Here is a 13,426-nt window from a genome sequence, read left to right on the forward strand (position 1 = left end):
AGATCTATACGAGTATATTTTGTCTCAGGAAAGGATGAACAGGCACCCACTGTGTTGGCAGCCCTTTACATTTTCTGGACTACTTTTTACCTGTGTAACTAATGCAGACCCTAATTCCCAGTGCGCTCAGATTTTCATCAAAGCAGTGAGTGCCTTATGCTAGTGAGCAGCATGTAGCAGTCAGGCAAATGTCCTAATAAGAAAAATGCAAGTTCTTTGTCTGTGCTGGAGAAACTTCATTTCCCACACCTTATAAATGGTTCCTTTACCTTATTCATGCCCAGAGGTGGAAATAGTTCTAATACACCATAACTAAAAATCTCTCCTCACTCTGAAAATGCTTCATGTATATATATATATATATATATATGATACAGCTCCCACCCAAATAACACTGTTTACTGGCATGAATGAATGAATTCCCTTTTGAACCCATTTATTATTTTTTGTCAGCACAGTAACGCCCCGTGGCAATCAGATCTGCAATTTCATTACCTGTTGGGGAGAACAGCCCCTCCTTGTAAAAACTGTTGCCTAATGTTTTCATTGGGAAATGTATTTCTCCAGCTAGAGTTTTCCTAAATTCTCTACTTTACAGACAGCAAACAATTCGTTACTCACAATTCACTTCCATAGTTTTGTTGGCTCCTGTTACATCCTACCTGCAGCCATCCCTTCTCCATTTCAGAAAGCTCTAGTCCAGTCAGGGTTTACTACAAGCAGATGCTGTTTCATATTTATGGTCATACTTGTGGCCTTCTCGCTGTCTTTTCTAGGTCTCCTACAGCCTTACGGAGATAGGGTAAGCAGGATTACATGCAGTATACATATTTATCACTGATTTATCCAGTAATATAATACATGCTTTGTTCTCTTAGTCTCAGAAACAGCAATCAAATTATTCTACATTAGGAAGGAATTACTGTGATCCTGTAGAGTTTCTTTGTCCCCTTCCTCCCCCTCCCTTTTTTTTTTTTAATCCACGACTATAGGTATAAGTTTGATTATCAGATTCATCAGATGAGGAAGAGGAGCTGAGGTTCTGATGAGGAGGTCAGAAAATCATTTATGCCTATGGTGTGCAAGAAAACAAAGCTCTTCTGGTTTGTACTTCTTCAAGTCCACGTAATCTAAGCCTCACCCAGCATGCAAAACAAATCCCCACAGGGAAAAGTCCCTTCCATCCCTGTAAGGAAATCTTTGGCTTTACCATAAAATGCCTGCAGGGTTGCAGTCTGCATTGCTTGTGCTGTGCTCGAGGAAAGGCAGTTATGCATCAGTTTTCAGTACTGTCGATATGACATTTTTCATCACTACACATCTATTTATAAATAAAACAATTAATCCAGTCTCGCAAAGACTTGAACAAAAAGTAACTCTAAGCATTGAAGCAGACCTATTAGCAAGACGCAATGCTACACATCTACCATGACCACGAGGTCCCTGCAACCAGCTACCAGGATGCAGCTACCCAACTGGCCTGATTCCCTTCTTGTTGGAGTTGTCAGCCACTAGGGGGAAAATATATATACATATTTTTATATATATATATATACACACACACACACACATTTGCACACGCACATATAGAAATATATATTTATTTTTTTTTTAAATCTAATGGATGAGGATTAGGACCTTACAGGTGGTGAAGAACTCACTGTCAGGATGTCAGCCCTGAGAGCACTCCATCACCTATAAGTATTCCTGCCTGGACAGTTTCTTTCAGAACATTAAATGGTTTTCACAGTCCACGCTATTCTGGATTTGTGACCTCCCAGGGAGCAGGCAGACACACATACTTCTCAGTTAGCCCTTGCTTTCACAGGATCCAGCAATAATCATCCTCACCAGGGAGCACACCAGAAACAGAACAGCGGCCTGCCCAGAGGAGCCACCACACAGACAGGCTACCCATGTCCCTAAAGAGCTTGGGGAAGGGCAGAGCACAGACCTCACCTTTCTCTCAGCTGTAATAAGTCAAGGTAAATGTGAACATATACACAAATTCATTTAGTCGCATGTAAGTCATTAATTCATGCATAAAAGCACTGTAGTATATTAATTCAAATCGACAGTGTCAAGGCCAGTGTCAATACCCCCTACTTCTCTTTCCAAAGGGAAAGTATCAGAGCTGGTACATTTGATTTCAAATTCTATCTACAGAGCTGTATGGATTTCAGATAGGTGTGTTTTAAAACCTCAGAAAAATACTCCTTGCACTTGTTTGTCATGCTTGAACAAAATATGATTTGAATGAGAGAAGATATGAAGCCTGCCAACTAATATATTTATTGTTATAGAGAGGAAATAATAAAGATAGACATTATGAGGAGATAATACATGGTAGGCATTATAAACAGAGAGAATTACAGAGAAGAGATATTGAACTCACTATTTGATGGGAAGGGAGGAATGGCATATACATGTCAGAGATCTTTTGTTAACCCCTCAGCAAACATAGCTCTATGCTGCCCCACCAAGCAGCAGTAACAGCAACACGTGGACCCAAGTTCTTTACAAGGGTTTCATAGTTCATTAATAATACCAAAGGACTTGAAAGAGACGTTTTTCCAGTGCAAGAGGAAAAGAGTTCCCTCGCAGCGCTCCATCCCAGCGCCTCTCCTATGCGTCATTTTACGTTGACTTCTTCCCTCTCGCACCTCAGGAGTAACCAAGCAAAAGTGGATTTTCACACTGCCTCACAAGAGGGAGATAATCATGATTTAATTCCTCACTCTCCCAGCTCTATTTTTTTTTTCACATAGTTTTTCTAATAATTGGATCAGCTGAGAATTGGAGCTTTCTTCCCCCTCTCATTTCTAGTAACCAGAATCACATTCACCTTTTTTTTCTTTTTTTTCCTTTCTCCCCAGAATTAATCCCCTGGAGATGGGAAAGGTTTTCTGTTGTGGTTTTCACTTCCATGTAAGATTTGAACAATCACTGGTGAGTTAGCTTTGACAGGCGTTAAAATATCTTGGAGCAGGCTGAACATTCATATTGATTAACTAATACATGGGCAGAGTTTTTTAGAACTGATTGTTTTTCTCTAAGCGTTTTAGAAGGAAGTGGAGAAAATGTGCTGCATTATCAATTTCTTTCTAATCCATTTTCATGTACTATACTCCGTGTTCATCTAGTTTAACTACTAAGCTGTCAAAGACCAGAAAACAGTGAACAATGTAGTTATGTGCTTATTCAGAAGACTGAATCCCTCCATTGCAGCTGTTTATTCATAATATAATTAGACAGAAATAACAGCTTATGTAAAACTTAATAAATTCCCGGGAAGGTCCTAACTGATTAATATTTTTCTACCAGCCTGCCTGATAGAAATGCCTTTTCAAAATGGAAAACTTTCAAGTTTGCAATTATTGGTGTCCCTTTGCCTCATTGCTATGGCTAAATAGTATTAGTAAATACAAGCCAAAAAGATTTATCTGGTAATCCAGATACATGACTTGCTGTGTTTTATACCTCAATTGTGACATGGTTTTCAGTGAAAATGCTCAGTGTACGAGGGGTGCAAGATGAGACCCCTTTAGGGGATAAAGCTGAAAGCTTCAACAGTGCCTTAAATTCACAGATGCCAACAATTTAGCAGGGTCTGATCCTACTGTTGAAGTACTCATCATGGTTTAAAAAGATGAGACTTCATCTTAGGAGTGGTGAAGGAAGTGTTTGTTTTGATCATTAAAGTGAATTTTAAATGGTTCAGTGCAGAGATAGCCCATAGCCAACCTCTCAGTTTGGACTCCAATGTGCAGAAAAAAATCTAAGATATTTTGATCCATTTTGCTCATACCAGTGGCAAATTTCTCCAAAGACAAAAATTCTAGGATTTCAGGGCCATGCAGGAATAATGTTACCAAAGCCACCTCCTTCAAAAGATGCTGCATACTCTTTTCTAAGCAAGTACATCCTCTCCTCTTATATGCCAGCACCTGTCTGTAACGTAAAAGCCAATTCCTATTTGAATTGCTAATACCAAATATATATGTATTGCACGGCATAAAAACCAGAGTTATCACTAGACAAAACATCTGTTAGGAGGGTTTGTTTTATTTTTAATATTCTTTGTGCCTGCATGTAAAGGTGCCAAGCAGCCAGTGCAAGGTCTTCTCTGACAAACTCTGGGGCAAACAAACAGACCTGTTTTATCTGTGTTTCACTTTCAGCATGGCCCTCACTAGATGGTGGGAAATGTTCCTTTTCTCAAGGAGAGATGACCTTTTCCATGCTGCATGAAACTCGTTCTGACAAGCAGAGGTGAAGGCTTTTCCTTCCATTGAAAGGTAGAACAGAAACAGTGAATTTTACGGTACTACGCGTAACTAATACCTATTTCACCTCGTTCTCAGCACGTCTTACGGAGCAACTCTTTTCTTAGCTTCATGACTAACAAATCCAAAGCTTTTTCCTGTCTGTCATATATTTCCCTTTAATGCTAGTACTGAGTTCCTATTACACTCTAAGGACATCTTCTAACTCAAATTAGAAGTTTACGCTCTCAAGTCGTGTGTGTATTGAAGTAAACAGTTCTTAAAGATTAATTATTAATTTTTAACTCAGGAACATTAAAAAGTAATGAGAGGCTTCTCTGGGCCACCCTTCTGTGGTGTGGTTTCAGACTGCTTCTAAACTTGTTTTGGGTTATTTGGGTTTTCCTCTTCTCAGGACTGATCCAAACAAAACACTTCAACACACTTACACAAGCCATACAGAGAAATATTTTCACTGAGGCATGTATGGATGTATGACTGTTACACTACAGTCAGTGCAGCAAAGCACCAACTGGCCTTTTTATTTTAGTTTTTCTCTCTAATTTTATGCCTTAAATCATTAAATAATTAAACAACGAGCTACTCACTCTTTACGGCTGCTCACAACAGCAACTTTTAGGACAGAAGGCAGGCAGCAGTAAGGACTCCTGGAGGGACTTGTGTTTCACTTGTACATGAAAACGAGGAGGAAAATTCTGGCCTTATTTAGGCTAATTTAAGCCTTGAAAAATATCACTGATTTCAATCCTATGCCTCTGGATTTACATTGCCATAACAGATTTTAAAAGTCTCATTTCCCTTTTTTACTACCAAGCAGGCTAACACTGGAGCTAGCATGAACTCACTTCTGGGTTTCAGAGCTCTATGAAACAGAAACCTAGACCAAAGCCATAAAAGAGTTAACAATTCACAAGGATAAAAAGATAATTCAGTGGGTTTGGGAACCACACAAACATTTTTATTTTTTTAATTTGTATTTTTAAAAACAAACTTCACTTTGGAATAGCAAAGACTTTTATTATCTGTAATGCATAATAAAGTCATATCACGTTAAAAGGGTGAGACAATGTCAGAAGAAGCCCTTTGTTTTTATTTCCTTATATATTCCTTACATTTAGTTTTTCCAGATAAGCACTGATATACTTCTTTCCAGAAATCCCTCACTTATTTTTACATTAGTTGAAGTTACGATGCTCTTAGCACAATTTGTGGTAATTTTGTTAATATTAAGCTTTACTACATTACCCTGTAGGTCTTTTGTCAAGTGTGAAGAGCCATTTGCACAATTTAATCTCGAATTTTCAGATATAGAATATAAATATATTTTCCTCTTTGAAATACAAGGAAATGATATAAGAAAAAAAAAACAGCTAAATCTACTCAGGTTATAGCCAAGATCCTTATTTAACCCCAATCTACAAATAGATAACTGTACAAAGTGCCCTGGCCTCTGCAGAGGGACATGGGGCAGCAGGAATCCTGCAGTCTGGAGCACGTCCAGCAGCAGCAAGGAGGGGGACGGCTCCCACTCTAACTGAAATTTAGAACAGCCAAATATTTGAGAACCTTTTCATCTCCTGACTCACTTTCCAAGACACATCTGAGCCGCCTACCTCTGTTGGAATGATCAGGAACCCCCCGTCCAGGCTGAGGTACAAACAAGGCTCCAGGGATGCCTGCAGCATTGGGCTGTTTGCTCACAGCATGCTTCAGGAGCTCCTGGGCCTGTGGCTTAAAACTGCAAACCACAAGGACATTTTCAGTGAAGTCCTGTTATGAGAATAAGAGGTGCTGAAGCAGACCAGTAATTCATACCTTACTGAGCTGATGGCTATCCAGATCTTTTACTACAGATATTTTTCTTACAAAGAACAATTAGATTGATGAAATTTATTTCTAGCTTTTTTAAAATGTTCATTCTTCCAAATGATCATCTAAGTCTACATTTGCACATTTTACTATTAGGAAAATGACTGTGATCCTTTTACTTGGAGAAACTGAAATGCTTAAATAGCTGCCTTTGGCTAATGGCCTTGGCATTTGGTGAATGGCCGTGGGTTATGAGATATGTCCAGCAAAGCAGTGTCTGCAACTCACATTTTCATGTTTGTACTCCACTGAAGGTATCTCAGTTTCCCAATTTGTTCCAAGTTTGACAATGACCATAAATATCCTTCCCCTGTTTGTACATTTACCTCTCCGGGAAAGGAGTTGGGAAGCAGGTCTGGAGTATTTAGGTGGATGGGAAAGAGTGTGTGCACATCCAGCTGTCTCTGTACAAGAGAGAGATGGAGAGAAACAGTATTATAAAGTCACTAAAAATCTTCCAGTGAGTGATTCAAAGGCGAGATTACAAATAGTACAAGATTCTGGAAGTCCCTACAGCACTCTCTGTATTTTAAGTTGGAAGTTTTTCTTAATAAGAGTCTGAAAATGTTTCCCTCTGCTTTATATTCATGTGCATCCCTGTTTGTCCCCAGACAAATTTGTCTTCAGTCAGATCATCATAACCCTTTGCCACGTAGATGACAACTCCCTGCTTTACAACACTGCAAGTAAAGATTGCCTGATCTTAAGGAGAAAAAAAAATACCTGATTTTTTCCTATCAACAGTTTCTTTATTTCAGACCCATAATATCACTTTTTTTTCTTCTTCTTCTTCTTCTTCTTAATTCTGGTCTTTCATCCTTTATCCTGATCATCCTGTTTATCTCTGACTGCGCTGGTGCCTCGGACAAATTGCTTGCACTGGAGAGAAGTTGTCCTGGGCCCTTGGCTTCTCTTCACCAATAGATGTTATTATCTCGTAACTGCGCATTATCAGAAGGCCGGTTTGCACTAGACTGTCCTGATATTTCACCATTAAAAAAAAAAAAAAAAAAAGGAAAAGAAAAACACAACAGACAGGTTATTACCCACAGCCAGGGCTTTCTGCTCCCTGCACTATTTTGTTGATGCTCATTCTGTATTTCTATACATTCCCCCTGAGCAATGAACTGGCAAATAAAACTGAAGCTATTATTCCTCCCTATAAAAATCTCACATGCTGCGCACTCATCCGGCTTTCATAACTCTCCTTTGGTTTTCCTACGTCGTGTGATTGGGTGCAAGAAAACAGCTCAATTATCTATTGGACATGGGCACTAATGAGGCCCAGTGCACTCGGAGCTAATTGGAAGAAGAAGTCCAAAGCTTTAATGACTGCAGCCTTAATATAGCTAATAACCAGCATGGCAGCAGGATTAGCCCCTGCCACTCTTTCAATGCTTCCCATTTTGCCCATTCTGGCACGTAAATTCTTCCTCATTGTTACTTGGGGCCGGCTGTGCTGCTAATGAATGGGGTTTCTCTAGGTTCGATGTTCAGAAAAGCAGCGGACTGCTCTGTGCAAGCCCCGGACACCGAAATGACCTTCCTTCAGAGCACAACATCCGCTCCATCTGAGGGATGTGTGCTCAGAAAGGCTGGTAAGCAACTTGCTCGACTGTGATGCTCCAAATTGTCCGAGTCACACAGAGCTCCTGGAATAATTGTGGCTACGTCCCGCTTGATTTTTCTTGTAGCTCTCGGGGCAATGCAATTAGTGGCAATACGAACATTAATTGACCTAACCTCTGAATCAGAAAGGCGTCCCCACAGAAGGGCTGAGAGTGACAGCCCTGGAGGAAAATTTCTGACATTTCTAGTTTGTGTTTCCACAAGCAGGTGAGGAAATGAATGGAAATTGGGCTGTGGCACCAAGTGTAGAGGTCCCATTAACAAGCCCTGGGGAAATACTTTCTAGGGCCATTAGTAACCGTGCTTTATGTGGCAAGCAGTCTGCTGCTCTGGTGAATGGATGCTTTTCATGCAGAGTCAGGAGGATCCTTTGTTTATTCTCTGCCAGGCTGTGTGCCATTCCCAGCTGTGCTTTAATGCCCTCTGAAACACAGCTAGCAACAATTCTGCTCCCGAGGAACAGGCCTGTTCCCTCGCTGAGGCATGGTGGCTCTTGTTTATCAGGAACAAAATGCTGCTAATAATATATGGGGTTTCTAAAAGATGGCATTTCTGGCAAAAAGTTTACAGCTTAACCTGGAAAGAAGAAAGGAGAAAACTTGCAAGCAAAACCAACTGTCATTCTCTTTAACCTGTTCGTATTCCATGTAACCTATGAAACACGAGCAATCAGAAAATAGCCAAATGTAAAGGCAAACAGCTGAGCAAAACCAAGGTGAAGTTATGACAGTGCCAAACAATCCCACACCTGGGAAAGAGACAGAACAGGGAAAATTGTGTTTGCTCGGGAGCGGACACAACTGCTGGCACCGAGCACGGTGCAAGGACCTGAGGTCTGCTTGTGTGCTCCAGCCTCTGACCCGCAGCCAGGGGCAGCTCCAGGCCCCAAAACCCAGGATCCTATCACCATGGGGAACAAGTTGTCATCATCAACCATTGATACAGCTTGTAACAACCCCCTTAAACATATATATATGTGCAGCTGTGGGGCTACAGGGTGTATGTGCATCACACACACACAAAAACCTCTGTGTTTTATCTGAAATATGTATTAGTGCAGCATGGGGCTTAAACTTCCCGCAGCTATCTACAGCTGCGAACTTTCAGATCTTGTCTAAAGGGATCCTATCTTGCCATTACTAAACATCTGATGTGGTAGAGCTAAGACAGCTGAAAATCAGATGAGGAAGGTGGCTGGACAAGCTCTCTTCAAAGAAAGAGACCTCTCTTCATGGTCACTGGGCTTGCAAACCAAAGTGGCCAGCAAACAAATCAGCACATGCAGGGCTGAAAGGAGCTTGGTCAGCTCTGTCTGCCATTCTTTATGATGGTTTTAAGTGTCTGAACACACTCTTTTGCTGTCACACTGACGACTAGGGGAATTTTTCAGGTCTAATATCTGTCCTCTCTCATAATCAGGCAATTTGGAGGACTGGATGTTCCCAGCACCACCATCCAGAAGGGTTAATGGGGGTTTAGCAATGGGAGCTTCAAATAAAGCCCTGCGTGACCATCTGTGCCTTGCTCTGCATGCGTGGCAGGCAGCAGAGGTCTGGGGACAATGTGCTATGGCCCCAGCGCAGTGTGTGAGCTCCTGCCTGCCCAGGAGAGTTCAGGGGGGCCTCTGCAAGTCCTTGCTCACTGCCTACCCCTGCTCACTTCACCATTGGGTATTTCCTTCCCTCTGCCACATGCACAGTGCCACCATGATGCTGACAGAGCCCAGAGGAAGGGGCAGCAAGAGATGGGCACAAGCTTCTCCATCCCAGCAGAGCAAGGAAGAGGAGGCAATGGGGCTGGGGCACTGGGGAGGCACTCGGAGCAGATGCTTTTCCCTCACCAGCTCTGTCCTTCCCCACAGAAGGTGCCTCTGCCACCCGTAACTGCCCTTTCCACTGCATGACAGCTTTTGGCACCTCCTTTAGCCGGCTAATTTAAGAGCCTGGGTCCGTCTCATTGGGTACTAACAACAAGTTGTAGTTAAGTGACATTTTCTATGCTATATTAAACTCTTTCAGTCAAAAAATATCTCATTGAAAAATCAGGAAAGAAGTCCCCAGGGCTATCATTATCCATCTGCTTTCCTAGCAACTTCAGGCAACCACGAGGAATTTTAAAATAAATCTATATAGGATGCCTCCTTCTCTCATGCCCTTCATGTCGTGCACTATCTTCCACATCACCCTCAGAGAACACGAGGATCGCAGCCCCCAGTCAGTGAGCAGTGTCCCCAGCCAGCAATGGGAGCAGCAAGCTCCTGGGGTCTCGGGTACCCTTTGCCTATGTCCATGCCTGCGCCGAGCTGCTCCTCACCGCCGTACAGAGCTCTTACCATGCGGAAGGCACTTAACATTTTGGGCAGGCAGATGAGAAAATAGCTGCCAGCTGATGCACAGTTAAACACAGACAAATAGAAACTATTTCAGTTTCCCCAGTGATTCGTTTTGGGAGGGGCATTGTGAGGATTTGGGTTTTTCCAGCATCAGGATGGATTTTAACATGACCACGACATGCTTTTTTTTAGATAAAAGCAGGATTTCAGTTCCATTCACAGAAGAGTGCTTGTAGCACCCAATGCTGCTCTGGAGGAGGTTGCAAGGCTGAGGAGGGAGCAAGTTAACATGTTTTAGAGAGGTTAAGAACAGAGTAAGTTATCCAAACAGCCACAGCATCTTCCTCCACTGACTATGTAGGCATCCCCTTAAGGCAGCCAACTGAAGCTGGGCAGCAGCAATACTCTCCCCTTGCAGAGCAGAATGTTTGCAGGAAGAAACTCAAAGGACCAAAGCAACCAGAACTGGGTCACCAACAGCTGAGCACAAAACTGCTGAGCCTGAACGTGCCCCCGGTTGTTCGCTGCTGGGCACAATGGAGTCCGGATGCTAAATTCAATTCTTCAGACAATAAAGACAACAGCAGCTACAATCCCCCAAAGTTTCTTTCAGCTTTCAACGTTATCCACTTATATGTTTCAAAAGCAAAAAGGAACTGTGCCCCATTTCCTATTATGCTCCATGGCTACACGTGCTCACCCACCTCCCAGCAGCAGGCCTTCGGCGATCCTGCTTAGGGCAGCGGGGGATCATTAATCTTTGCTTCTCGGTTACTTAGCTTCAAGTCCAAACTAAAGTCAAGACAGAGCATTACTTGCACAAATACCCAAGTACATCAAAATTCAGATTTGAACAGCATTCACTTGATATTATCACGTTAACAATTTTACCATCTAACTCCAAACACAAGTGAGAATAAAGTTATAAATAGACGCTTAAATGCTCCTATCAGCTGAGGCTAATCAGAAGTCATGGAAGAGAGAGAAGTCATTGCCTTTTGGCTCAGGATACAAAAGCTTTCCAGTTAATTGAAAGATCACTCAATTTTTACATAGCTTCCCTACCTCTCCACTGCAGCCTCCGAGGTGAGGCAGCAATGAAATCAGAGCACACCAAACCACTAAACTTTCCTTGCACAACTTTCTGGGTTTAATTGCAGCCTATAAAAGCATTGGAGTTGCTGCCACCTATAGACAAATGTTAAACATAAACATACATTTCTTGGGAAAATGGAAGTGCAATCTGACAACAAATAGATCCTAAATATCCTCATGTAAATTAAGTGAGCACAGACCCCACCATTCTTGACACTGGGCTTTGTGCTAATAACCCGTAGGTGCTCACTGAGCCCTGTTTAACATTTATGTCACAAACCAGAATCGGCTGAAAACACCTGACACCTCGCACTGGTCCTTGTGTTGTCAGAGCTAATGGAAAAGAAAAACCAGATTTCAGTAACATACTGGTTACTCTGCTCAGCGGGTTTAATCCATGATGAAAATGAATTACGGTGTTTTAGCTCTCTCAAATAGCCAAGTATGGATTAACCTTTGATTTAGACTTCAAGATGCACAAATCTTGTTGTGCAGGACTTAGCAGGACAACGTAAGATTTTCTGATTGACTCACAATAGCCGTGCATAGATTATTTAAAAGTACATTACAAGCTCTTAGGAAAAGAGATTTTCAACTAATGTCCTAGAATAATGAAAGAGTCCTTTCCTTTTTTCTTGCATATTATACCTGTGTCAGCCAAACAAGTGCAGAATGCAGCCATTTGCCAGAGGTAATAAATACAATTCTCAATATTATTGCAAGACAACACCAGGATAAATTTCATTGTTATTTCCACTGCTGTTATTTCTATAATGCATAAAGTGATGAACAAATATCTACTTCATATAAATCACCACAGGATTATCTGGAATCTCTAAAATCTACTTTTAAAAGAAAAAAAAAAAGATTTTTTTTCAACCTCCCATTTTTGTTTCAAATACATACTGGGGAGTCAGAAGGTCAAAATTCTCTGTGATGCCTGACTTTTCACAGATGCTGAACATTTAATACTCCATCCACGATCTTGGGATCTGAGGCCCCTGTAGCATCTGTAAAAAAAAATGAAATCTGAAATATCTGAAATAGGACACACAATATCCAAAACTTCTGAAACAGAGCTGATGTTTAAAAAATAAAAATAAAATCCTAAATTGCTTTGCCTAGAACAGAGAATTGGCAGACAGCATGACACATTTGCCAAGACAAGAATTCTCAGCTAAGTATTAGTTTCTCAGATCTGAGAAAAGGAATAGATCTTAAAAATAATAATAATAATTGTGAGAGATGAAAAGACTTTAAACTTGTGCTGTAGACATGATTTCTTTGTCTTAAATTTAAAGGTTCAAGAAATCACAGTCTTCCAAACTCTTTGAAGAACACTGAAGAGGAAAGGAAATTATGAATTGTTTCATCTTCCAGTCCTTCTGAAATGGAGATGTGCTTGGCTATGAATAGCTTCACTTTCTCCCCATTGCTGGAAGCATACCTAGCCTGTGACTTATTCTGGAAGAGCAAGGCAAGAGCATTCTGACAATGTTCTAAAGAACTACCTTGATTTCTGTGCTTATAACAATAAGAATATTAATGGTCAGTCTAAGTGAGGAACTAAGGGAGCTGGAAAACAAATGGGGAAAAACACTGTTGCTCAGAAAGTACAGGACAAAGGGTAAAACAATTATAAAATCACAGGGTAGGTGGTAAAAGGAGTATCCCTGGTCTCAGAAGCTAGAAGCGCTCTATTCTCAACCCAGGCAAAATCTGTTTTATCCATGTGGCTTTTCTGCCTGTTGGCAGCTGCTTCCATTAGGGTCTGCACCACCTCGAGGAATCTCTGTCCCAGGAGCACACCAGGTCTCCAGGGACCAAGTCCCACTCCAAATCCCACATGCCTCACAATTGACCATACCTGCTGGCCCGAAAACCTTTCTCCAGCACCAGGGGCCACACTCATCCAAAACCCAAGGCTTTGCACTGTATTGCCATGCAAGTTTCCTTATTCTGGGAAGTACCAGAGGTATATTAAAAACTGCACTGTGCATCAGTAAATGCATTATTTTGCTCATCAAAGAGCCCAGAACTGTTTCAGTAGCTTGGAACTTACTCATTTAAAAACATTCAGCTAGTTCCTTCAGGATGAAATCATTCATTTTCCTATTGACGATCATCTTCTACCATGTAGTTAACAACACAGTTAATTCCTTTATCCATATACAAAGCACACATACAAGTCTGAGTCATTAACAGCACCACATGT

The 13,426-nt window shown here is 41.4% G+C and overlaps 1 protein-coding gene across 1 annotated transcript in view; it reads right to left on the reverse strand.

The window, feature by feature from the left end:
• Positions 1 to 1,695: 1,695 nt before the first annotated feature.
• The window catches only part of LOC310880763 (uncharacterized protein), a 246,111-nt gene continuing 234,380 nt past the window's right edge, over positions 1,696 to 13,426 (reverse strand). The window contains exons 18-20 of the mRNA XM_083797053.1: positions 12,118 to 12,221; positions 10,821 to 10,908; positions 1,696 to 7,134 (exon numbers count right to left, since the gene is read on the reverse strand). Of these exons, the coding sequence (XP_083653179.1) occupies positions 12,177 to 12,221 (45 nt within the window). The 3' untranslated portion in view covers positions 1,696 to 7,134; positions 10,821 to 10,908; positions 12,118 to 12,176. The remainder of the gene's footprint in view (positions 7,135 to 10,820; positions 10,909 to 12,117; positions 12,222 to 13,426) is intronic.

This window comes from Anser anser (genome assembly GCF_964211835.1).
Source record: "Anser anser genome assembly, chromosome: 13".
Lineage (NCBI taxonomy): Eukaryota > Metazoa > Chordata > Aves > Anseriformes > Anatidae > Anser > Anser anser.